Genomic DNA, 25,313 nt, shown 5'->3' on the forward strand with positions numbered 1-25,313 from the left:
GACCTACTGTATCAGAACCTCAAGGGAATACTGAGTCAATGGCAGCAGCTTTCAAACTTTTTGTCTGATTATTGTATTTTAATAATGATTAAGAAGAGCCTTATTTCCCAGTAAAACCCCATGGGTAGCCATAGCAGATAACACAGTGGAAAGTGGAGGAGAGGAAGGGTTCTGGAGCCTACCTTCTCACCTTTCGATGGGAGTTGCATTGAGTCTGTAGATTGCTTTGGGTAGTATGGAAATTTAAAAAATAATATTTTTCCAAGTCATAAACATGTATGTCTTTCCATGTATTTATGTATGTCTAATTTCTTCCATTAGTGTTTTATAGTTCTCAGTGTACAAGTCTTTTACCTCTCTGGTTAAGTTTGTTCCTGTGTTTTTTTTTTGTTGTTTGTTTTTGTTTTTTGTTTTTTTGATGCTCTTATAAATGGGATTACTTTCTTAATTTCTCTTTTGGGTAGTTTGTTGTTATTGTGGAGAGTACTTTTCTAATTTAAACATGCTCAGCAGTTTAATATTATATTCATAGTCTCTTAATAACTATATTTTTATATATCTGAATTAAAATTGGCTGAGTCTCTTGATGAAGTATTTAAAGAAAAATATGCTTCATTTTATGTTGTAAAATTCTGCTTACCCACCATTTAATAATCTCCATTTTGGCAAATTTTTGTTTATTGCTTTATATAGCATTGTTTTGAGGTAATTCTTTCTAAATATCTGTACTATCTTCATTCTGGTAGTCTTCTGTTTCTTAATTTCAAACTCACTACTAAATCAATTAACTTCATTTAGATTTCTCCAAGGTAATCTGCTAGTTTCCACTTTAAACTAACATATAATTTTGAAAATAGGCCATCCTTACTTGGAAATAAAATCTCAAGCAAAATTAATAGCATATATTTGGCGCATATATATATATATTTTCAAAGAAGGCTATTTTAATTGTGTAAATTACTTGGCCCTCTTTGAAAATTACCACTTGACTTACATCACACATACAAGATTTTCGTCCTATGAGTTCTACTTCTGCGACTGTTCACAATGCATGGTGCAGCGTACAGAGAAATGAGGCAACTGCGCCTAAGAACCCGAGAAAATCATAAAAACCATGAGCGCCCACGGTTTTCTAGGAAAAGTATTGTATTTTTTTAGGAAGCTTGTTATTCAATAAGTATTTTTGAACTTTGGGCATCAATTAAAAGTATTTTCTTAGCACCCTAAAGACTCCATCCACATCATTTGGTTCTATTGGAATTTCTAAATCAAAGTGACCTGGCCTTTGGAGTCCATCACCTTTGGGTTAGAATTCCAAATCTGCCACCTGTGAGCAAACTTTTCGTAGCCTCATTATCCTTATCTACAAAAGTATGCACAATACTATTGATCACTTAGGGGTGTTCTAAGGATTAACTGATAAGGTTCTCTGATTTAGGATCATTCAAGATTAGATATGTTTGTCCTCTGAATGTATCAGTTAAGAATGTATTTGTCCATAAGAGAAAGCCAGAGAAGTAGTGGCTTAAACAAGTAAGTTTTATTTTTTTCTTTTACCTGCTACCAAAAAAACAGAGTGCACAGTGCAGGACAGTGCTACTGGGGCTCTTCTTCCTTCTGCCCTGCTGTCATCCTTAGGGTGTGGCTTTTATTCTTCCAGGCTCATTGGCTGCTACAGCTCCACGCAGCCTGCCTGGACCTTCGCCCTTTGCTTCAGGACAAGATTCTTCCCCAGGAACTTTGTCTGCACGTCATTGTCCAGAACTGGGTCACCCCTACTTACGAGAGAGTCTGGGGAATCAAAGTTTTAGTTGGACAGATTGCTACCCTGAGCAAAATTGGGATTCTTTTAGTAATGAAGCAAGGGAATGGCTACTGGAATGGCAACTAAAGTGCCTCCCTCAATTTGTTACTTCAGTTCTTTTAATCTGAAATGCAGTGGAAATTGGAAGACAGCAAAATTCAGGGACTGAGCCCAGTGTCCTCTCTTCTGTCCCAGACATACTCCACTTTGTTCCCTATCACATGACTTGAGCACACACTACCAGCATATGACCCACTGCGACTTTAGATACCTCCCAAAGGTGAGCCCCAATACTGGCATTGTCGTCTTGGTGAATGAATACTGAGGATGATGGAAGGGCTTTTGTGGCCTCTTGTCCTTTCGGTCACCCCAAGAGGAAGTTATCTGATCCTTTATAGAACTTTCCTGCTTCAGAGATTGTGGGTCTATGGAAAAACATACTTTGAATCTGTCCCATTTTCATTCTCTTTGATTTTTGAAGAGAAAAAGACAACTTGCCACATAAAGAAAAATGTTACCATTATTGATACTCTCTGTTCACACAAGAAGGAAAATAATTATTACGTGGTGAACAATTGGAAGTTTTCAGACAACAGGCACTTTCTTGAAGCTATCTCATAATGCCAAGTAAAGCACATGTCTGGCACATAGTGAATATTGAAGCTATTGTTCTTCATACTTACAAAAAGTTTATCATAAGTAAGAATTGTTCCTATGTTTCCAGTGCCCACACAGACTTAAACTTCCTGTAATTTAAACAGTCTCTTTAAGACGTCTGAGTGTCAATATATTGCCTTTCAGTGTATATGGTAAACTGTATTTATAACCAAGTTGATAGTCTCTATTGCTTACATAGATGTAAAAACTGCCTCACAATTACTGCATTAATGTGGTGATCAGTTTATAATGGTGAAAAGATACCATTTTTGATTTCTTTGCCAACTATTACCTAATAGGTTTGTTCACTTGATTCCTTCTCTTTATCTTCTGTTTTGTTGGCCATTTTCTAAATATTTGCCACTCTTATGTATATTATTTAATATTTTAAGTATTTTAAAAGCAAATCCATAGGCCATTTTTCCCTAAGATTCATGAATGTGGTTGTGATAAGTTTTAACTGCATTACGCAAAACCCAGTTAAGCTCCTTGGGGATGAGACCAAATGTCACCTCTTCTCTCACACCATGGCATCATCCCAGGGGCCGGTGTGGAGCAGACACTTCATGTGTACACGGTGACCGGTCAGCTCTGACTTTGTGGCCTCTTCTTATAATAGGAAACGCTGTTTGAGAATTGGTCCCATGTTTGGCACTGTTGGGAAGATAAAGGTCAACAACAGGAGATTTTTTACCCAAACATTTTAAAAAGATGCTGTAAAATAGAATTGACTGCAAACGACCAGCTGCTACATTTAAGAACAAGTTGGCCCAGGCATAAAAAATTTTAGTGGTGAACATTCCACATGCCAAATGCAGTCAGAGCCTGGGGGAATTAAGGCTATGACAGGTTCTGAGTAAAAAAATGAATGAGATTGTTAAATATGAGTACCAGGTGGGCACTGGTTTCTGAGTTATTTGCACCACTTTTGTCCTTATGTAAACCATAAAACAGGCTGGCTGCTGACCAGAACCTGCAGCTGTGTAGAAGAGACTTCATTGTATAAGTCTCAGAAAACAAAGAATGATAGGCTTATAGTCTATGATAGTTTTGTAGATGAAAGGGAAAATAAAATGATTGAAGCTGAGGCCTGGGACCAAAAATGCTCACTTATGTCTACCTAGTTGGGGCTATAAAAATGGTATGGAGTCCTAAGAAATGTCTGAGTCTTTTAAAAATCGCCAGCTAACTTTTACAATGTTAATTCATGTTCCTATTTCACATGCTACTGTCTTTATTCTTTCCAGTGTCTGAACACTTCCTCTCTTCCTATGATATCGGCTGCAGTTTGGAAACCAAGAAAGAAGTGGTCCAGTGCATGGGCTCCTTCCAGGATGGAGTAGCTGAGAAGTGTGTTGATTATTTCCAGAGATTCCGACGTTCTACCCATGTGACTCCCAAGTCATACCTCTCCTTTATTCAGGCCTATAAGTTCATATATAGAGAAAAGCACATGGAAGTGCAAACTCTGGCCAACAGGTAAATGTGAAGTTCAAATCCAGAGTTATTTTTAAATCAGTGGCTCTCAACGAGGGGCAAATTTGTTCCTGGTGAACATTTTGTTTGTTAAAACTTGGATGGTGGGAGTGTGCAAAGGTGCTACTGGTATCAAGTAAGTAGAGGTCAGGGATGCTGCTAATCATCCTACAGTGTGCAGGACAACCTTTACGTCAGAGAATTCTTCATCCCCAAGGGCAAATAGTGCTGAGGCTGAAAAACCCTCCTCTCAAACCTATGCAAAGAGCATGGTTGCTAGGGGTCTTATTGTTGCCCAATAGATAAAATGTTGCCAAGTTTTTTTTTGTGGCCTACCACTTTGTCTAATAATGACTGCCATAATTACAGAAATAGCAGACCTGGAAGGAAACTGAGGACCCAGACATCCCCTTCTCCCTGCTCTCATACTGTTCTATCACCCTTTCTGAGCGTCTAGGATAGTCTGTCTGATGTTCTCTGCATGGTGAATACTTCATTTCGCTGAAGTTCGTTCCAAATTTCACTCTCTGCCCTGCTGTTTCTGACTACTTACATCTTTTGCTAAATGTGGCCAGAATCAGCCAGGGTTGTTGCAAGAGGGACACCTGGGTGGGGGTGATTGGACTAAATAACTCTGAACATTTCCGTCTTTCTGACACATTACTTCAGGTCCAGGCAGGCAGCAAGTGCTGTTGCAATGGTATTCTCATGGCTTTAAATGCCTTTCTTCTCTTGATCCCAAATCTTTCTTCTTTTAACCCTATTGGTCTCTTTTGACAAGCAGAAGTCATTAATTTGCTTTCTTCAAGATAGGGCTTCAAGCATTTGAAGTCTGTTGTCGTTTAGCTAAATTTTATTAAGCATGTTAGTCGCATGATACAGATCCTAGACCCACTGTGGTTCCTCATGTCATGCAGAATATTTTTAGCAGGTTTTCTCTTTCCACACGCAGTCTATAGAAAACTTATAAATGTCTTCAGACCAGAATCGAGCCTGGCCCTGTACCCCTTCTGTCAAGCTCTGACAGATTGCTATTTGCATATATATTCCTTCTTCAAATATGGCCATTACTATCCATAATGGTAGACCACTTGGAAAATGTGGCCAAGTACCACAAAATTTAACATTGCTCCCTTGGATTTTTCAATCCCAGGATGAATACTGGATTGAAAAAGCTAAAAGAAGCTTCAGAGTCTGTTGCAGCTCTGAGCAAAGAACTGGAAGTGAAAGAAAAGGAGCTACAAGTGGCAAATGATAAAGCTGACACGGTGGGTAGACATTCACATGTGTACCACATTCGTTTTGCATTCCCAGCTCAGAAACGTTGATGATGTATGCAGAGCTGCTAAGTTATAGCCATGAAAGTACAAATTACTTATTTCCATTAGCATACGATTCTCTTAGTTTTATGTATGAAAACTTTTATGAGTGGACGAAATCAAGAAATCAAGGGGGAAAATGTGCCTTTTCAGCTCAGACTTTGGTAATTTCAGATGAGGTATTTTTTTTGTGTTATGTTGAATAAGGTCTTAAAAGAAGTGACGATGAAGGCACAAGCTGCTGAAAAGGTCAAGGCTGAGGTACAGAAGGTAAAGGACAAAGCACAGGCCATTGTAGACGGCATCTCTAAAGATAAAGCCATCGCAGAAGAGAAACTGGAAGCAGCCAAACCTGCTTTAGAAGAGGCAGAAGTGGCCCTGCAGGTAAATCTGTGACATACCAGATGTGAAGTTTAGGGCCAAGGAGGAGGACTCAGAAATGACGATAACGGTAGGGACTGCTCTCCTGTGTCAGACCAGTGCTGTCTCCACAGGAACAACTTCAATTAGTATGTTTTGCTTGGAGATGTTATTGGCTTTTTATAGATTTTTCATGTGCTATGTCACATCTCATTTCCCCACTCATGACTGATTGACGGGCAATGCCATATCTTGGCGGTCAGGAGTCCTGGGTTCTCATTTCCACTCTGTCACCAATAAGCTATGTGACTTTGAGAAAGCTGCCTAAAATTGCTAAAATGTCACCTCCTCACTCATTCCTTGAGGACATTATAGTGGTTCTGTAAGACATAACATCCTATGAGTTTATCTATGAATTATCCCTATGAAGAGCTACTGATCTGAAGTAGCTCATTAATAGTGTTTGGTCAGGCTCCCACACAATTATTTAATGGAATTGTGTGGTGATAACAAATAGTGAAATCAGAAAGGAGGTTGGATTCTGAGGAAATATGATGAATTTAGTGAACTAGACCATACCTTAAAGGGCTTGGTCTGGTTTTGAAGTCTCAATTTAAAATTTTGGGGGCTTGATGTAAGATGTTTTTTTTTTTTTAATTTTATTTTAATTTATTTTTTCAAATACATTTGTCTCTGCCAACCCCCCACCACTTTCCCTTGCCTCCTCCCTCCTTCCCTCCCTCAGCTCTTCCCCTTTGGTTTTGTCCATGAGTCCTTGCTATATGTTCTTGACTTTCCCCTTCCCTTCCTTGTCCCCGCCCCCCTCCTTCCCTCTTGTCTCTGTTGATTTCTTTTCCTTTCAGTGTTGCTGGTCTTATTTTCCTTGCATCTTTGTATTGTTGGTTAGGTTCCACTTATAGGTGAGATCATATGGTATTTGTCTTTCGCCCCCTGGCTAATTTCGCTTAGCATAATGCTCTCCAGTTCCATCCATGCTGTTGCGAAGTGTAGTAGTTCTTTTTTTCTTCCTGCTGCATAGTATTCCATTGTGTATATGTACCATAATTTTTTGATCCAATCATCTACCGATGGGCATTTAGGTTGCTTCCAACACTTGGCTATTGTAAATTGTGCTGCTATGAACATTGGGGTGCATAGGTTCTTCTGTATTGGCGTTTTGGTGTTCTTAGGGTATAGTCCCAGCAGGGGAATCACTGGATCAAAAGGCAGTTCCATTTTCAGCTTTTTGAGGAAATTGCACCCTGCTTTCCACAGTGGCTGTACCAGTCTGCATTCCCACTAACAGTGTACTAGGGTTCCCTTTTCTCCACAGCCTCGCCAGCACCTGTTGTTTGTGGATCTGTTTATGATGGCCATTCTGACCGGTGTGAGGTGGTACCTCATGGTGGTTTTGATCTGCATTTCTCTGATGGCTAGTGATGCTGAGCATCCTTTCAAATTTACTTCAGCCTTATTCATCAGCTGCCTTATGTAATTGATTCCAGGATAAAAGCTGCCAGAGGGGGAACTCTGTTGATCTATCCACTGCTGATTCAAATTACATAACATCGGTAGATCATGCATTTATTTGATACTGTAATTATTATTTTTTAATGCTTCTTTAGCTTACTTCCTGAAACGTCTTTGAATCTGTTCGATGCATGTGGCCTTTAAGCTTTCTGAGTCAATACACAATACGTGAATTAGATCTTGCCTTCTTTTTTTCTCTCTCCACCTTTTCAAACTGCACTTACATGTGACATGTCTTCCCTGTCGTTTCACCGTTCCTCCGTGCACTGACTAACCTGTTTTCCTTAGACCTCGAAGTGCTCCAGGGTCTTCAGTCTGTCAGATTGGTGGGCACCTCATCTTTCCTACTTAAGAAAAACTTATTGAGGTATGATTGACATGAAAAAAGCTGCGCATATTGAATGTGTACAACTTGATGAGTTTGGGGACCAGTATATACCTATGAAACCATCAACACCACAGGCTGTAGAAATATCTATTACCTTCCAAAATTTCCTCCTGCTCCCTTTAATATTATTATTAATTTTTGTGATAAGATCTACCCTCTTAACAAATTTTAAGTACAAAACACGGTATTGTTAACAATAGGCATTATGCTGTATAGATCTCCAGAATTTATTTATCTTGCATGACTGAAACTTTGTACCCTTTGGCCACCACCTCTTCCTTGCTCCTCTCCCCAGCCCCTGGCAACTGCCATTTTACTCTCTGCTTCTGTGAGTCTGACTATTTTAGATTCTACGTATAAATGAGATCATGCAGTATTTGTCTTCCTGTGTTTAGCTTATTTGACTTACCATAAAGTCCTCTAGGTCCATGTGATAAATGGAAGGATTTATTTCTCTTCTTTTTAAGGCTGAAATTTATATATGTACAAAACATTTTCTTTATCCATTTATTCATTGGTGGACATTCAGGTTGCTTCTCTATCTTGGGTATTGTGAATAATGCTGCGGTGAACATGGGGACACTGATATCTCTTTGAGATTCCAATCTTTATCCCCCCGCCCCAACTTTTATTTGGCAGGTTGGCTTCTCTGAAAGTGTCTGATCAACAGAAAAAAGACAATGACAGTATAAAGAAACTTCTAAACCTTTATTGAACACATGATACCTAATGGCATCCTAAGAATAGAGCATATGGCATCTCAGGTCTTGCTTAAATATCTGCATTTTCCTAAGACTTAAAAGGCTTAGCATCTCTTTTAATATTATAAAGCATTTTCCAGGGTCCTTCTGCTTTGGTGCTCTTTATCACTCAAATATTCTGCATTATGTAATTGTCAGAGCAGGAATATGTGAGTACAGGGCTAAGATGATGGGACATGTGCAAGAGGGCTTTAATAATTTCTTTTATTGGTTGTGCCTCCATCTTATTGCCTGTTTGGGAGTTTTAAAATCTTGATATATGGTACCATCAGTGTGTACAAAGAAAATTCCAGGCACATACAAACTCTAACATTGTGGCATCAGGTTACATAAATTGATACAACAAATAAGGTAACAGCAAAGAATGTGTCTCTTCCTAACTCAATGGTAATCTGACTCGACGTAAATATACAAAATGCCTCCAGATGTTAAATAACTATTGTAGTGATGTACAGGAAATTATATAATGGTCATATTGCTTTGCCTTCTGAGAAAAGAGGGTTTCAATGCTTAGCTGAAATAGTCTGAACTTCACATGGAACCTTCTCTCCAACTCCTTTTACCTGGGTTACTTAAAATAATGAGCTCAATCTTGTTGGGACATTCCTCTTTCTAAAGCTAAAGTAAAATAAGCATATTCAGCTTTTATACCTTATATAACTTCAGTTTGACCCCACTTTCCCCATTGGCTGCTATTATATTTTTTCCTTTCTTTTATAGCCATACTTCTCAAATAAAGGTTTGTCATCTCTAGCTTCTTCTGTTTTAAACACAAATTCTTCTGTACTTCACAAATACTAGTCTGTTGAAACAAACCTTTTCAAAATATATAGTTCCATTTCTAATTATGAAGTTCCCTGATTTTCTTCTTTTCTTTCTCAGTCCTTGGAGAAAAGATCATTGTTAGCTTTGATGAGGAGGACATTGGGTATCTTCTTTCGGCAGGAGGGATTCAGAGGCGAATAAGATGGAAAGTTTTCAAGACCTGAAAGGAATGGGTATACTCTGTTTGTCCCAGAAAGGAGACTATGTCAGGTTATTATATCTGATATTTTCCCAATACTTATTCCATAAAGAGTTTAAGACAGTTATTATCATCATAAAACAGTTACTATCAACCACAGTGGTTCTATGGGATTATTCAATAATTTACACTGTAAGAATCTCCATATTGGAAATGGAACAGAACTTTTCTAACAACTTAGTGAAATTCTTATTGTCCAAGTTATGTCATTTAAAGGTCAGTTTCCAGCTAAGAAACCTCTAATTATTCAATCTGTCAGCCCTGGGGCTACCCACTCGTGTCAGTCCACTGTGACAAGTCAAAGTTGCTTAAGACAGAGAGGCAGGTTCTTGACCTACATAACTAATGAGTCAAAAAGCACTGCAAATACTGGAGTTTTCCTGGTTGAGAATCCTTGGTATCTACCTAAGTGCTGACTACTCTTTTTTCTTTCAGATTACACTCTTCTGTTTTCTGACACTAAATGGTCTGTACAGTTTTAGGGAAGTCACAGCTCCTTCTCTGCTTGGCAATGTTTCTTTCCTCGTTGTCAGTTTGAATTATAAACATTTGAACTTTTGGGGATGTGGGATTAGATATGCACCTAGACCCCATGACTGCATTTAACTTAAAAATACTCATTTTCCTTTGTCAAAGTCGTAGCATTTAGAGATGAAAGATTTGTCTGCACTCTCTCATCTGAGATTGGGGGATAACCTCCCTTCCTCCCCCAGACCATCAAGCCTTCGGACATCGCCACCGTCCGCACGCTGGGCCGACCCCCTCACCTCATCATGAGGATCATGGACTGTGTGCTGCTGCTGTTTCACAGGAAAGTCAATGCAGTGAAAATTGACCTGGAAAGAAGCTGTACAATTCCTTCCTGGCAGGAGTCTTTAAAACTGATGACTGCAGGGAACTTTTTACAGAACTTACAGGTCGGTAGTTCAAGTTTTTATTACTTTGTTGAATTTCTTTATATATAAAATATGAGTAATTCATCATTTATATGTGTGGAAATATCTTCTCCCACTTTCTGCCTTAGTTGTTCATTGCATTAATGGTGTCTTTTGATAAGCAGATGCTTAAGTTTAATGTAGTCCAATTTTTCAATATTTTCCTTAAGTGCTCTCTGCGCTCTCTTTAGGAAATCTTTGTCCACCTCTAAGGCAAAAATGAATGCTTCTATGTTTTCTTCTGGGAGTTTTATTGTTTTATTGTTCACATTTAGATCCTGAGAAGTATAATTGGGAATACCCAACCCACATCCATTTCCCAAGTCATAACTTTAGCACTATCTTTCATTCTGTTTTCAATTCGACATTGCACAGTGGCTGCTGCAGCTAGATCATCTTATAGCAGCTATAACAAGAAGTAGCTTATGAAACTAGTGGGCCGCACTGACTTGTCCTGGGTGATTAAAATATGAGACTTTGTGATATAAGTGCGACTGTGAAGGGATAACATGCTGAGTGGGAAATACTTGGTGATGAACTCTGATTGGGTGTGTTGGAATGGTAATGGTGGCAGGGACATTTTCACAGATAAATGTGACAATGGGCTTGGATCCTGGCAAGTGATTCTGGGATGCTGCCTTATATATCTGGTGGCAGAACAGATATATATCCTGGAAGCTCCGTTGCGATTTGCCTTTTGTCACCAACACCCTTAAATTGCTCCTGAATAGTCTTCTGATTTTTCTTTCAAACCTCATTAAAGAAACGTGTGTTAAAACAGGTTTGAATGAGACTGTCTTCTACCCTACATTATATATCTTCTGTGAAGGCTTGTTTCACTGAATTATTTAGGTGCTAATTTTTTTTCTACTTGGAAAACATTTAACCATCCTCTTTTAGATGAGCAAACACCACTTTTAAAGGTCCAATTTCATTGTTTGTTCAGTATTTTCTCTTGATGCAAGAAGACATTCTTTACCCATTTCTGCTACTATGTAAAAAAATTTTATTCCTTTAGAAGATAACAGTTCTCCCATATTCTTGATAGTTTCATGATTAAAAATTAATTCATCACTCTCAAGGCCTAATGTCTAAGTTATTTTCTTCACATCTCAGGTGAGTTTAATAAAACCTCTCTCTGAATGTATTAAGGATTCAGTTGCCACTATATGCTAAATATGTATGTCCTTAGGCTAAACATCTCTCTGTATGTTTGTTTTCCATTGTTGATTTTATGGGCTTGTAATTCACCTATTTAGGATTGATGACATGAACATTTTATTGCATTGGAAATTCTAATAACTGTAATAGAGTTCATCACTGAAATAATTTCCTCTATCCTTGGATCACAGAACATTTATTTAGGGCTGGTATATCTTGTCCACAGGAGAGGAAGTGTATTCTGACTTCTTTGCCATCATTGTGTACTCTCCTTTCACCTTTAGGGCTTTTGTCTGATGTCCTGAAATGTTCATAAAATATGATGTCATTCAGCATTTTCCATCTGTGCTCAGTAGCATTATGAGCATAATGTGAATATGACTTCATAAGAAGAAGAATTTGGACTTAATTATACTCCTTTTTCCATAGCAATTCCCAAAAGACACAATCAATGAAGAAGTGATAGAATTTTTGAGTCCTTACTTTGAAATGACAGACTACAACATCGAAACTGCTAAACGTGTATGTGGGAATGTAGCAGGTCTTTGTTCCTGGACCAAAGCCATGGCTTCCTTCTTTTCTATAAACAGAGAGGTGCTGCCCCTGAAGGTAAGCCTCCTCGGTAGAACTGCATGACGTGCACCTGAAAGGGGTCTCTAGGTCAACTGGTTTTGTCTTTTCACACAGTACAGGAGTTTTCAGCCTTTGGTATTATTGTACTCAAGTCGATGGGGACAACAAGTAACAGAAAGGCTGTACACAGATGTTTCTTCCATCTCAGTACTCCTACTCCAATCAGAGTGGTGTGAGCCTTAAGCCTGGACCCTCTGCAAGGGTATCAAGCCTATGTGGGGGGCTGGGTAGTTTCCAACACATTGTCAACTTTAAAACAGAAACATAGAAAACTGTAGCATAGAATCATCTGATGATGTCCAAGATCTTGTGCCATGAAATCCTATGGAATAAGCAGGGTTGACATATAGATGCTGGTGGCTGGTCTTGGTTGCAGGGCATGACAGTATTCCCTCTCCTTTATCTCTTAGGAAAGACACTGAATATTATATCTTCATGATTTAATGTGACTTGAGAATATGCCCATGTTTCTCTTTGTGTAATTGCATTCTCACGCTTCATTTGTGCGCAGTCCCCACCATTCAATGACACACAGTCTTCAGCAGATACAGAAGCAAGTACATGTTTTGAAAATGGGATACTGATGTCCCCAAAATTATACCTCATGGCTTGGTTGATTATTTTTCTTTTGTGTGAGTCTGATCTCTTTCAATCATCAACTATAAGCCACTTATGCATATAAACTACCCAAGGAACTTAATAATCATGATAGAAATAATCAAGAGTAGAAAAAGACAGGGATAGAGTTGCAAGTCTGGTTTTGTTTTCTAATTATTATTATACTGGGACCATTTATTCATTTGTGGTCCCAGGGCAACCTCATTTGGCTCAGAGACTGTTAGGGCAAATAATTGATGTAATGCTGCCTGACATTATGAATTTGGTAGCCTTTGAAGGCTCCAGCATGGTTCAAAAAACAACATTCTGATAATGACTGAATTATAACCACTATCTCAAATGAGAAGTACAGGGTATCCTTGATAATTTTTCCAGCATACATATTGTCTTTAAGGAAATTACAGCTGAATTCATCATGGGTAGTTTTTATTTTGTTGTAGTTATTTTAAATAAAGTGAGCTGAATTCAGTATGAAATAGTGGCATTCTGGAAAAGGCTTATATAAGACCAGCAGAGTCTCCTTCCTTATGTTCAGTGCATTTCAGCCTCTACCCCATCCCAGGAAAATCTAGACCCTAAGAAGGAAGTGAAGGGAATTATATCAGAAGTGGGAACCTTTCACTTGCTCCCAGAACCTGTACTTCTTTTCCTGAGAAGTCTGTTCTGGGAGTGCCCTCCTATATTCTTAGGAGCATCCAGCATTTGAGAACATTCATATTGTCAGGTCTCTCATAATTGCAGTTAGAAAAACAAACACAGTCACATGGACCCTATGCACTCACTCTGTAGGGAGAAGTAGAAGATGAAGGGAATACAGGTTACCATTGGGCAACTTTGCTTAATATGTTAAGAAATAGAGATGGAGGTCTCTAACCTCTCTTATTCCTGGAGCAGCTTCACCAACAAACTCCTGCTTCCTAAGTGAGGACAGATTAAAGACACTCATTAAACTCCTGTTGCAACCTCTTTAACGCTAATTAGTAATGGAGACACATAGGGGCCATTCTCTTATATCTCACAACCCCTATAAACGGGCCAACTGACTTCTAGTAGTGAATAAACTTAAATATTAATTATAACAATAGCAATTTAGATTCTACTCATGTTCATTATAATGAGGTCTCTCCTTGAAAACTCTATGGAAACCAGTAAATATCAGTTCATACAAGCAAAACATTACAACAGCAAAGCCTTAAACATTGAACACAAACAATAACAGTAACAATATCTATTAGTTACTGAACTTGTATGCCAGGTCCCAGACTTGGGTTTTTACATATGTTATCTTATTTAATCTTCACACACACACACACACACACACACACACACACACACACGCACGGACACACACACGAAACCTTAATGGTAGTTTTTCAATATCTCAGTGGAGACACCAAGGCTCTCAGAGTTTAAGTAACCTGAATAGAGTCCAGCAACTCTTGTTGTGAGCAGTTGGATTTGATAGGCTCTATATATTTTAGTTAGCAACTTTTGAGAGCTTCATTTAAAAAAAATTAAGTGAATTCTTAGAAAATATACAAAATCTTTGTGGTTGTTTGTCATTATTGGGTAACTTAGTGAGTTGACACACTGACCTTGCTTTTCTTCCACATTAAAGGCTTGGCAACAGGTGCAGTGTAGAGCAGAACGGAGAAAAGATATATCCCAAGAGTCAGTTTTATTTTAAACCATAATTTTTAACTCATACTGTTGCCTGTCCTTGGTGCCAGTCAGTTATAAAACTCGGACTTTTCCTTTAAAGAGATTTTCTGGCAAAATTTAGGGGCTTGAGATTTTCAAATGGGAAAATAATTTATTGCAAAAAATATTTTTAAAATAATCTTTTCTTCCTAAACACTTCACAAAGAAGATGGCTTTCATAAGTGGATCTCTCCACTAAGGTCAATTTTAAAGATTTTTAAAATGAGAAATTTGATTTCAGAAAAATTCTGAAAAGAACCTAAATTCCTGTAAACATGAACTATTTTTCTACCTCATCTTTTGCTAATATTTCTTTTGATTATGTCCATTGAGTCTAACTTGGTAGCTTCCTTAAAATAGATATTTTTACTTGGTCATGGCTCAAGGTATCAATTCTTTTTTGGAATGCAAGCAATGTGTGAAAATTACAGGAACAACATCAAGACCACCACTACCCACAACACCTAGAACTTTGTATTCAGTGACCAGTTATGTTCCATCCTTGGTCTGATTTTAACATCCTCATCAATAGTGATTAGTCCTTCTAGACAGGTGGTTTCAAATAGAAAACTTTTTTCCCCCTGCAACTCTTAATACTACAATGTTCTTTAATTTACTTATTACATTTAATACTGCAATGATCTGATGTAGGAATTGGCAAACTATGGCCCACAGGCCAGATCTAACCCACTACCCATATTCGTATGGCCCATGAAATAAGAAAATTCTTACAATTTTAAGTGACCGAACAAAGCCTTGATTTTACCTTTCATTCCCCCAAAACCTAAAATATGGAAAAAAATTACTGACTCCTATTCTAATGGAATCTAATTTTCTGCTTGTAAACATTTATGTCAAGTTCAAATGAAGATTTGATCTTGACTTAATGTGATTTGAAAAGACTCTAAGGATGGAACAAAGAAAAGGTATAACCAGGAGACAGAGCGGAGTGTTCTCAGACTCAGAAGTGCTGCATGTGTGGTTTGATGGCTGTCCCCACCTCCTGTGTGTCCTGTGCAGGCCAACCTGGTGGTGCAGGAGAATCGCCACGCCTTGGCCATGCAGGATCTGCAGAAGGCGCAGGCGGAGCTGGACGACAAGCAGGCAGAGCTTGATGTGGTGCAGGCTGAGTATGAACAGGCCATGTCTGAGAAGCAGGTAACTGTCCTATCTCCTGGGAGGGACTGTCACCCTTTTACATAGCTATGCAAGCCCTTCATTCCTTTTTTACTTTCTCTCTCCAAAGGTTTGGTTTACAGCAAGGCTTCATCAAATTTATACAAACACACACAAAGCACACTATCCTTTACTAAGTCCTGGAATTTTTTCTAACAGACACGAAGGACCATTGGTGAGACATCAGGATGTTCAGCCGGAATAGGAGTTAGTTCTGGAGCATGAACATTCTGAGTTTCCTTATAAGTGTTGATGATAACAGAATCATGTGTAACATATTTTTCTTCCGTTTTTTAAATCATGCTCTCCTACTTTATCTTATCTAATCTTTGAAACAATCTTTTAGGCAGGCTGAATAAATAGCATGCTTTTGTAAAGCACTGGATTGTGTTATTACTACAAAAGCAATTCATGTTCCTTACAGAAAATACACACAGGTAACCATGGAGAGGACCACTAGAAATACTTCGCTCTTTATCGTTTCTTATTTGAACATGTGCCTCTAATTACATATTTTTAAAATCCATTTAAAACTATAACATAATTCAGTACATACTGCTTTATAAATTGAATTTTTAACTTAGTGATATATCATGATTACAAATTTTTATTTTTTTTCTCAAAAAATTTTAAAAATTTAATCTTTATTGCCTTTTTCCCATTATCGTTTAGTCCCCTTATACACCCTGCCCCTCGCCACAACAGTCACCACAGTGTTGTCCATGTCCATGACTCTTTTTTCCTTTTTGCATAATCTCTTTACTGCCTAAGCTCCCCCACCCCTCTAGCTGTCATCCTGCTCTCCATTTAAGCGTCTGCCCCCATTTTCCTTGTTAGTTCAGTTTGTTCATTAGATTCCACTTATGAGTGAAATCATACAGTATTTGTCTTTCTCTGACTGGCTTATTTCCTTAGCATAATGTTCTCTAGCTGCATCCATACTGTTGCAAAAGGTAAAATTTTCTTTTTTACAGCTGAGTAGTATTCCATTGTGTAAATGTCACATAGTTGTTTTATCCACTCATCTACTGATAGACACTTGGGCTGCTTCCATATCTTGGTGATTGTAAACAATGCTGCAATGAACATAGAGGTGCTTATGTCCTTTTAAATTAGTGTTTTGGGTTCCTTCGGATACATTCCCAGAAGTGGGATCATTGGGTCGAAGGCGGATTCATTTTCAACTTTTTAAGATATCTCCATACTGCTTTCCACAGTGGCTGCAGCAATTTGCATTCCCTCCAACAATGCAATAGGATTCCCCTTTCTCTACATCCTCACCAGCACTTGTTTGTTGATTTATTGATAATAGCCATTCTGACAGGTGTGAGATGCTATCTCACTGTGGTTTTTATTTGCATTTTTCTGATGATTAGGGACGTTAAACATCTTTTCGTATGTCTATTGGCAATCTGTATGTCCTCTTTGAAGAAGTGTCTATTTAGGTCCTTTGCCCATTTTTTAATTGGGTTGTTTGTTTTGTTGGTGTTGAGTTTTTTAAACATTTTATAAGTTTTGTATATTAACCCCTTATCAGATGTATTGGTAATCTGTTCTCCCATTCTGTGGGTTGTCTTTTTATTTTGTTGACAATTCCCTTTGCTGTGCAGAAACTTTTTAGCTGATCTAATTCCATTTTTTTCTTCTGTTTCCCTTGCTTGGGGAGATATATCTGATAGAATATTGCTATGAGCAGTGTCCGAGATTTTGCTGCTTGTGTTTTCCTCTATGATTTTTATGGTTTCAGGTATAACATTTAAGTCTTTGATCCATTTTGAATTTTTTCTTGTGTGTAGTGTAAGAAGGTGGTCTAATTTCATTTTTATGCATGTATCTGTCAGATTTCCCCAGCAAACCATTTATTGAATTAACTATCTTTAGCCCATTGTATGTGCTTGCTTCCTCTGCTGAATATTAACTATAAAGGTGTGCATTTATTTCTGGACTCTATATTCTGTTCCATTGATCTATGTGTCTGTTTTTATGCCAGTACCAGGTTGTTTTGATTACTATGGCCTTATAGTATGGTTTGATATTAGGTAGTGTGATTCCTCCAACTTCCTTCTTCCTTTTCAGGATTGCTGTTCTATGTGGGGCCTTTTATGGTTCCATATAAATTTTGGAAATATTTGTCCTAGCTCTGTGAAATACATCATTGGACTTTTGATAGGAATTGTGTTGAATCTTTAGATTGCTTTAGGTAGTATGGACATTTTAATGATGTTAATTCTTCCCATCCATGCACATGGTATGTGCTTTGACTTATTTGTATCTTCTATTTCTTTCTCCAGTGTCTTATAATTTTCCAAGTACAGGTCTTTTACATCCTTGGTTAGGTTTATTCCTAGGTATTTTATTCTTTTTGTAGCAATTGTGAATGAGGTTGTTTTCTTAATTTTCCTTTATTTTAGTTCATTATTGACCTATAAAAATGCATCTGATTTCTAAGATATTAATTTTGTATCCTGCTACTTTGCTGAATTCATTGATCAGTTCTAGTAGTTTCTTGGTGGAATCTTTGGGATTCTCTACAGTATCATGTCATCTGCAAATAATGACAATTTTACTTCTTCCTTTCCAATTTGGATGACTTTTATTTCTTCTTCTTGTCTGATTGCTGTGGCTAGGACTTCCATTACTATGTTGATAAGAGAGGTGAAAGTGGACATCCTTGTCTTGTTCCTGATCTTAAGGTGAATACTTATATTTTTTGCCTGTTGAGTATGATGCTGGCAGTGGATTTGTCATATATGGCCTTTATTATGCTTAGGTATTTTCCTGCTAATCTCACTTTGCTGAGAGTTTTTTTTTTTAATCATAAATGGGTGCTGGATTTTACTAGAAGCCTTTTCTGTACCTATTGATATGATCATATGTTTTTTTATCCTTCACTTTATTTATGTGGTATATCACATTTATTAATTTGCAAAAGTACCAACCTTGCATTCCCAGAATATATCCCACTTGATCATGTTGTATTATCTTTTTGATGCGTTGCTGTATTTGGTTTTCTAATATTTTGTTGAGGATTTTAGCATTCATATGTTCATCAGGGATATTGGCCTATAATTTTCTTTCTTTGTAGTGTCTTTATCTGGTTTTGGAATTAGGATAATGCTGGCCTTGTAAAGTGAGTTTGGGAGCGTTCCCTCCTCTTGAATCTTATGAAATAGTTTGAGAAGGAGAGGTGTTAGTTGTTCTCAGAATGTTTGTTAAAATTCACCCATGAAGCCATCCAGTCCAGGGCTTTTGTTTTTTGGGAATTTTTTAATTAATACTTCAGTTTCACTAGGTGTAATCTGTCTATTCAGATTCTCTGATTCTACTTGATTTATTTTGGAAAGATTGTATGTTTCTGGGAATTTATCCATTTCATCCAGGTTGTCCAGTTTGTTGCTATATAGTTGCTCATAATATTTCTTTACATCCTTTGTAATTCTTTGGTGTCAGTAGTTATTTCTCCTCTTTGATTTCTGATTTTATTTATTTGGGTTCCCTCTCTTTTTATCTTGATGAGTCTGGTTAAAGTTTTGTCAGTCTTGTTTATCTTTTCAAAGAATCAGTTTTTGGATTCATTGACCATTTGTATAATTTTTTAGACTCTATTTTGTTTATTTCTGCTTTGATCTTTTTTATTTCTTTCATATTGCTAACTTTGGGCTTTGTTTGTTGTTCTTTTTCAAATTTCCTTATATGTAAAGTTAGATTGTTTATCTGAGCTTTTTCTTGGTTTTCTTTCTTTCTTTCTTTCTTTTTTTTTTTGAGATAGGCCTATAATGCTTTGAATTTCTCTCTTAGGATTGCTTTCCCATGTCTCACAGATTTTGGATTGTTGTGTGCTCATTTTCATTTGTTTCAGGGTATCTCTTGATTTCTTCCTTGATCTTTTTGTTGACCCATTCATCTTTTATAATGTGTTATTTAGCTTCCATGTCTTTGCATGTTTTTCAGTGTTCTTGTGATTGATTTCTAGTTTCATAGAATTATTGAGACTTGTTTTGTGTCCTAACATGTGGTCTAGCCTAGAAAATGTTCCATGTGCACTTGAGAAGTATGTATATTCTGCTGCTTTGGGGTGAAAAGCTCTGAAGATATCAATTAAATCCATTTGATCTAGTGTTCCACTCAAGGCCAGTGTCTCCTTGTTGATTTTCTGCCTAGAAGATCTATCCATTGATATCAATGGGGTGTAAAAGTCCCCGACTATGGCTGTATTTCTGTCAGTCTCTCCCTTCATGTCCATCAAGATTTGTTTTACACATTTAGTTACTCCTATATTGGGTATGTAAATGTTTACTAGGGTTATATCCTCTTGTTGGAATGTTCTCTTTATTACAATGTAGTGTCCTTCTTTGGCTCTTACTATAGCCTTGGTTTTAAAGTCTATTTTGTTAGATATAAGTATTATTGCCCAGCTTTTATTCAAAACATGCCATAGTGTATTTAAATAATTCTCTATTGTTAAACACTTAGCATATACAGTTGACCCTTGAACACCATGGGTTTGAACTATGTGGGTCCACTTATATGTGAATTAAAAAAAAATACTGATAAATACATATAGTACTGTAAATGCATTTTCTCTTCCTAATGATTTTCTTAACATTTTATTTTCTCTATCTTTATTGTAAAAATATAGTATATAAATCATGTAACATAAAAATATGTGTTGAACGTTTATGTTATCATTAAGGCTTTTGGTCAACAATAGGTTGTTAGTAGTTAAGTTTTGAGGAATCAAAAGTTATTGTGAATGTTTAACTGTTTAGGGAGTTGGTACCTCTAATCCTCATGTTGTTTGAGAGTTAACTCTATATGCTAAATATATAGAGAAATATTATGAATACATATAAATATTATAGATGAACTTCCAGGGACTGGTTATACCACTAAATCTTTATCCGTATTTATTATTATTTCGTAAATATAAATTTTTTGAAAAGATTTTATTTATTTATTTTTAGACAGAGGGGGAAGGAGGGAGGGAGAAAGAGAGGGAGAGAAATATCAATATGTGGTTGCCTCTCATGCACCCTCTACTGGAGACCTGGTCGGCAACCCAGGGCATGAGCCCTATCTGGGAATTGAACCAGTGACCCTTGGGTTCGCAGGCCTGTGCTCAATCCACTGAGCTGCACCAGCCAGGGCCATAAATATAAATTTTTTCAAGTAAAATTAACAGTTGTCTTTTAAACATAGAGTCAGAACCATTTGTTTTTAATAACCAAGCAACCAGTGGCAACAGTATGTAGAAATCTGGTTAAAGGTCTTTGACACAAGGAACCGCAGGGAAGGACCTGCTGAGTTGAGTGTGGCTGAACTTTGTGAATGGGCTTCAGGACACCGCAATCCGAAGACAATCTAAAGTTTCACCTGTAGTGAAAGAAGATGTGGTGTTAGATAAAGCAATAATGGTGCTAGAACTTTCACATGAGAAATTGTTCTCATTTTTAAATAGGGATATGTATTTTTTAAAGTCTTCTGTGCTTTATGAGTTAGCATGTATGTTTGCATTTTATTTCTACTTTTATATATAGAGGAATCATAAATAATGCAAATTTACATGGTCTCTCAGTTGTTAACATCTGGGGAGGGTCTGACCAATTGGCTCAGGGCCCTGCATGAGGAATCCATCCAAGTTCCTTAGAGACAGGCTTGGGCAGACACAGGCACATGGGAACTGAATCTTATGCTTCCTAAGAAATGAATGGCTCACATATCTCCGAGGGGCAGATAATATACAATGTTTTAAATTGCGTTTTTGAGCCAGAGGCTGTATTTATCTGAACAAAAGTTTTCTGTTGGTTTTGACCTTTCTTAGACCTTGCTTGAAGATGCCGAGAGGTGCAGGCATAAAATGCAGACGGCCTCCGCGCTGATCGGTGGCTTGGCAGGAGAAAAAGAAAGATGGACAGAGCAAAGTCAAGAGTTTGCAGCACAAACAAAAAGACTTGTTGGTAAGTAAATTTCTTTATTAATTATATTAGATGTTGCCCATGATGGGGAGTTAGCAGATTTAAGCTTTAATCAGAATACAAATCAACACTTGATTACTTTAAAATTGTGTGTGTGTGTATGTCTCCAGTGTTTCAGAAAAATGAATATTAGTCTGACATTTATGCGATCCTTATTAGATATGTTAATGATCTTTAAACCTCTTATTATCAGGACACTGTTGAATTCTCCTATGAGTGAATGGTGACACTGACCAAGGTCACTTTGAAGGGAGTCTCTGTCTTCTAAGCTTTGTATCTTAATCTGAGAAGTCAAAATAACTCTGTGCAGCCAATCCTTGGTAGACCATTTGGACCCTGTTTGACAATGAACCAAACTACTGCTTATTCATCAAGACACAGCAACATGTGTTACAATTTGGTGTCTGAAATTTAGTTTAAAATAATTTTTTTTCATTTTTAATATTCTACAAAATTACAAGGCTGATTGTAAAGTATTTCAGTGGTGTTTTGTTTTCCATTATAGGGGATGTTTTGTTGGCCACGGCTTTTCTGTCTTACTCTGGTCCATTTAACCAAGAATTTCGCAATCTGCTGTTAAATGACTGGCAGAAGGAAATGAAAGCCCGGGAAATTCCATTTGCAGACAATCTAAATCTCAACGAGATGCTGATTGATGCTCCTACCATTAGCGAATGGAATCTCCAAGGCCTGCCAAATGACGACCTATCCATTCAGAATGGAATTATTGTCACAAAGGCATCTCGTTATCCTTTGTTAATTGATCCACAGACTCAAGGCAAGATCTGGATTAAAAATAAAGAAAGCCAAAATGAACTCCAGGTAATTTGTGTTTGAGTATATTTATGTTACTAGCCAACTTTTATTGCCCCAAATCAACAAGTATCCAAGAACAAAGAAATATTTGATATTTAGAAATAATTATATCTAACAGAGCTGTTTTCTCTTTATTTTGGTTTATTTTATTAATTTACAATTATAATTGATCTACAGTATTATATTAGTTTCAAGAGTACAACATAATGATCCAACATTTATGTACATTACAAAATACGATATTGATATTTATAAATAATTTCTAAAAATTGCATTATTTGCATCTGTGTTGATTTCTACTGATGCCACCTTTCAAAGTTTTCAGATTCTCTTCTGTTAGGGGCTATGGCTCTGTTTAATAAAAAGAGCAGGGTGGAGTTGTATGACAGTAAGTGATAGGACTTTATAAGGACACTTCATAATTATTCCATGATTAAGTGGTGGTGACAGAAAGGCAGCACTGTCACATGGAGCCATTTCATGGTTCCCAGTAAAGGGGAATGATGGTTTGCTAAGAAAAAGAATGGAAACCATTTAAGCTTTCTGTACTGCTTCACCAGTATGATTTCATGGAAGGAACTCTGAATTCTCTGTATTTGTCTCCTGTGATAGAAGGCTTAGGTATAACTTCCTATGAGTTTTCTCTGTGCATTGCATCATGATACCATCTGTCAAGGACAACATATTTTGACCTGGTTTCTAGGTCACATCTCTAAATCACAAGTACTTCAGAAACCACCTGGAGGACAGCCTTTCTCTTGGAAGGCCCTTGCTGATCGAAGATGTTGGGGAGGAACTAGATCCAGCACTAGAAAACGTTTTGGAGAGAAACTTCATTAAGACTGGGTCTACCTTTAAGGTAGGGTATAACCCTTTTGATAAACTGTGCAGAACAATGACCTTGAGATCAGGTAAATGTGACATAGATGAAATTTTCTCCATGGGCAGTAACTCAAATTCCAGTCAGTGACCAGAGGCATTTGCTTTGCTTTTTACACTTCCTAAGTTCAAATGAAAGTATTCAAGAGTGGTCCCTTTAGGAATATCTACTTCACATATGTAATAAAATCTGACTCCATTTTGCTGTTTGACTACGGGATAGAAGGGGAGAGGGTCATGATGCCCCTCTCCCCTTCTATCCCAAATCTGGGTGGACTGTTAAGAAACTCTGTGGACTCTTTCTCTGCGTTAGCGTGGGTGAGAAATTCAAACCACGCAGCGCCCTGCCCGTGCCCGTGCTTTGGAGCTCTCATTCCAGCCCCATACACCAGCTGCCACAGAGCCCTGAGCCCGCTGCCCCTCCTGACCCTCTCAGGAGATTTTTTTGGACCTGTGTGGGTATCTATCCTAATCTCCCCAGAAAATCTCATGTGAGTAGTGTACCTGTTCATATTCTTTTAGCACATATGTGACATCATCAATCTAGACTTCTGAGTCAAATTTCAGGTGGGGAATTCATCTCACTTCTGCAGTATGGTCACCACAGTTTTGGTGGTCCATTCTGTATTTATTACATGGTATATATTGAACTTCCTTCTTTCTTTCCTTCCTCCTTCCCTCCCTCCTTTCCTCCCTCCCTTCCTTCCTTCCTTCCTTCCTTCCTCCCATCCTTCTTTCCTTCTCCCTCCTTCCCTCCTTTCCTTCCTCCTTTCTTCTGCCCTAGTGGCTTGAAGCACTATGAATGCCTGAGGACCATTTCATTTTTAGTATAAACTATCTCCAAGTATGTAATTATTTAAAGCAACACTAATTCTATACAAAAGATACAGTAAAGTGCATCTCTGTTTTATTACTTTTAACTTTTTTTTTTATAAAAAAGGTGAAAATCAGTGACAAGGAAGTAGATGTGATGGATGGCTTCAGACTCTACATTACCACCAAACTGCCCAACCCGGCCTATACCCCTGAGATAAGTGCTCGAACCTCTATCATCGACTTCACCGTCACCATGAAAGGTCTAGAAGACCAGCTGCTTGGTAGAGTCATTCTCACAGAGAAGCAGGTGAGTGAACTATGGCCACTCCCTTCCTGCATTATGTTGTGATTCTTTCATTAATGAAAGAACATGATAAATTCAAATAGGATTGAATTCCCCCTGTTTAATTCTTCAGTATTTTTCATTATTAATTCTCAAGTGCCTTAGATAACTGCTGAGCAATTATCTACTTAATATATTTCATCTGCATCTCATAAATCACATACTTATCATCAATTGATTTTATATAAACAAATGATATAACTGGGGGAATATTTTTTCAGCATCATCATTCTAGTTTTGTATTACTTTATTTTTCTGAAGGGTTTGTCCTATTGTAAATTCTATTTGTCTATGGACTTTTAGCTTTCTAGTACATGTCTAGGTTTTTCTTTCATTCGATTCATTGTTATGTTTTTTGAATATAAAATTAAAATGTTGTAGTCAGATAACACCGAACATTGTTCTTATTTGTTATCTAAGAGAGCTCTGTGATGTTGTGAGTAGACAGAAGTTTGTGGCTCCAGAGTTTCACTGAGTACCTTCTGGAAGCTTCTGGCTTAATTATGCTCGATAAGTACAACTCTAGATCTTCTTTTTACTTCTACTTTATAGGGTAACTTAATGCTCAATGAAAAATGACTAGTAATTTAGGAACTTCGTTGTTCTGAGTCAGCACTTTCTCTAGGCACATGTGAGTTGTTAGCAGAGAAATGTAAAAGGTTTTAATAGGAGTGCTTTGGTGAAATTGGATGGACTCTGAAGTTGCTATTGATTTTCTTCTGGATTCAATAGCAACGAGGAGTTTAGTTTACTTTATGGCACCTTCTACTCCAACCTGAAGATTTATTTAGCTTAAATTGGCAAAATTGTTGGAGCCTGTACTTCCTGTTATTTTTACCTTCTTTGTATATTGTCTCATGCTTGGCCCCCTCCATATGTTTATCTTTTTCTCCCTCCTGCCCTGCCTCTTCATTATTTTATGGATCTTTTCTTTTTATTTC

The 25,313-nt window shown here is 37.4% G+C and overlaps 1 protein-coding gene across 1 annotated transcript in view; it reads left to right on the top strand.

Annotated features, from left to right (window-relative positions):
• The window catches only part of DNAH5 (dynein axonemal heavy chain 5), a 248,071-nt gene that overhangs the window by 183,822 nt on the left and 38,936 nt on the right, over window positions 1-25,313 (top strand). The window contains exons 58-67 of the mRNA XM_054578641.1: window positions 3,709-3,940; window positions 5,091-5,205; window positions 5,464-5,640; window positions 10,033-10,236; window positions 11,845-12,024; window positions 15,388-15,525; window positions 21,365-21,500; window positions 22,024-22,340; window positions 23,038-23,193; window positions 24,154-24,336. Coding sequence (XP_054434616.1) covers window positions 3,709-3,940; window positions 5,091-5,205; window positions 5,464-5,640; window positions 10,033-10,236; window positions 11,845-12,024; window positions 15,388-15,525; window positions 21,365-21,500; window positions 22,024-22,340; window positions 23,038-23,193; window positions 24,154-24,336 — 1,838 coding nt within the window. The remainder of the gene's footprint in view (window positions 1-3,708; window positions 3,941-5,090; window positions 5,206-5,463; window positions 5,641-10,032; window positions 10,237-11,844; window positions 12,025-15,387; window positions 15,526-21,364; window positions 21,501-22,023; window positions 22,341-23,037; window positions 23,194-24,153; window positions 24,337-25,313) is intronic.

The sequence above is a fragment of the Pteronotus mesoamericanus genome, unplaced genomic scaffold (assembly GCF_021234165.1).
Source record: "Pteronotus mesoamericanus isolate MK-2021 breed Mesoamerican mustached bat unplaced genomic scaffold, CSHL_Meso_final contig_50, whole genome shotgun sequence".
Classification (NCBI taxonomy): Eukaryota; Metazoa; Chordata; class Mammalia; order Chiroptera; family Mormoopidae; genus Pteronotus; species Pteronotus mesoamericanus.